This window comes from Sinohyriopsis cumingii, chromosome 15 (genome assembly GCF_028554795.1).
Source record: "Sinohyriopsis cumingii isolate HCF-2022 chromosome 15, ASM2855479v2, whole genome shotgun sequence".
NCBI lineage: Eukaryota > Metazoa > Mollusca > Bivalvia > Unionida > Unionidae > Sinohyriopsis > Sinohyriopsis cumingii.
Window position 1 is genome coordinate 61,701,584 of NC_142975.1, and position 1,738 is coordinate 61,703,321.

Below are 1,738 nucleotides of genomic sequence, written 5' to 3' on the forward strand. Positions count from 1 at the left end.
AAACTTTAAACGCTATGTAATATCATTGCACGCTATATATATATATATATATATACTCTCTTCATATGACGTAACCTTTACAATCTGAGTGCAATAAACTCTTGTCTTGTCTTGTCTTGTAGAAGGAATGCATAAAGTAAGTAAAACTGGTTACAACTCGAAGGACGGGAGAAGGTTGCATGTAATGTAGCAAATTTATAACTTTAAAATCAACGGCCACTGTATCCAAACATTGAAGCAATCAAGCGTTTGCTTCCGTCTAATACAAAATCTATACATTGAGTTTACAAAGGACCACATTATGCTGAACACTAATCGAAGACAAAGAAGGCAAGAAAACATCGGAAATTGAAAATGATACGTGATAAAATGTCTGGCTCAAGTTTTCTGGTGGTTTCCAGTTTTCTAATAACGCTGACAAAATAATACTTTAAGCTAGAACTGAGATAGTCTTCGAATAATGCATCATTTTAATATGTATTATCGAAGTTTTTGTACTTGCTTGTGCAGCGAAAGCGATCCTCCGCATATAGCTTCAATATTTATCTCTGGACACTCCATTTGTAACACAATCACCGTCACAGCCTTCAAGGTTACTGACTGATGTTTCTTCCTTATCGTGGAAATGTTCGTAAACATCATATGATATCATTGAGATGACGACGATATTTTTGAGCGAGAAAATGGAGACCACCCTACTACTGCCATGCCAAATTGTCATTCTTGTTATTAGAAGGGGGAGATTCACTAAGTATGCTAGAAACAGCTTGTGTATCAATACGAGTCTATGTGAGACTTTCTCCTCACCGAATTTAGTTTGAGAAAGCGTTATAAGTGGGATAGTAGGGACGAGAAAATTCAGGCAACAAAATGAAATAATGACGTTATCCATCCCTGGAAAAAATAAATCTCTGCCCTCCTTTACGAAAAGAATTTCCGTGCTGTCTACGCCGTCAAGAATATCAAAGACTACTGTCCATGTTAATTCATCTATGTACCGCCTCCTGTCGCTCCCAGGTTTAGCGTCGTGTTGAGATGATAGTAATAGCAAAAACACAACCCCAGCTAGCGCGGCGGTGGTTTTTAAGGTATTGGGACCAAATAAATCCAATTCATTCAATTCCGTTGCTACGTATTTCAGAAGGACAGCATACTTGGAGCTAAGTGCAACAGCAAATAAAGCCCATGAAACAACGCTCAATGGCAGATGGCTGGCGTGTGATGGATAGACGACCAGCGTTCTTGTTCTTTCCTTCTGGAGGTATATGTAAGACTTCACAAATGTGGCAATGAAGATGATAACAACGACGATGTCTGACGCCAGCCAGCCCAGACAATATACGCCATAATACGAGATTAGGAAAACGTTTATAATGGCATCCTGAATCAACAGTATCGCAATGCAAAGAAGACGTAACGGCAGATGACGAACATATTTACAGCAATATTTATGCATGTTCCACTTCAAGTATGTTGTTGTGGAAGGATTAATCAAATATCACTATGATAAAGTCCAATATCAGATGAATATAGTTTTAACGGCACAAATGTTTCTTGATTAAACACTAGTATACTTTTCCACTCTGAAGTATGTTAACGTCTTACATACGGTGCTATGTTGTTACTGTTTGCAGGTTAGCTGGGCTGAAATTTAAGCGGTTGCACTGACGTTCTTCTCATGAAAGTCACATGCTGTAGTTACATAGATGAAGGCTTCCGTCATCTAAACATTAGTGGG

The 1,738-nt window shown here is 38.4% G+C and overlaps 1 protein-coding gene across 1 annotated transcript; it reads right to left on the reverse strand.

Annotated features, from left to right (window-relative positions):
* Positions 1-535: 535 nt before the first annotated feature.
* On the reverse strand, positions 536-1,456 carry LOC149781919 (uncharacterized). The gene has a single exon (XM_089935029.1). It carries the CDS (start codon positions 1,454-1,456, stop codon positions 536-538), a length of 921 nt encoding a protein of 306 aa, XP_089791155.1.
* Positions 1,457-1,738: the final 282 nt, after the last annotated feature.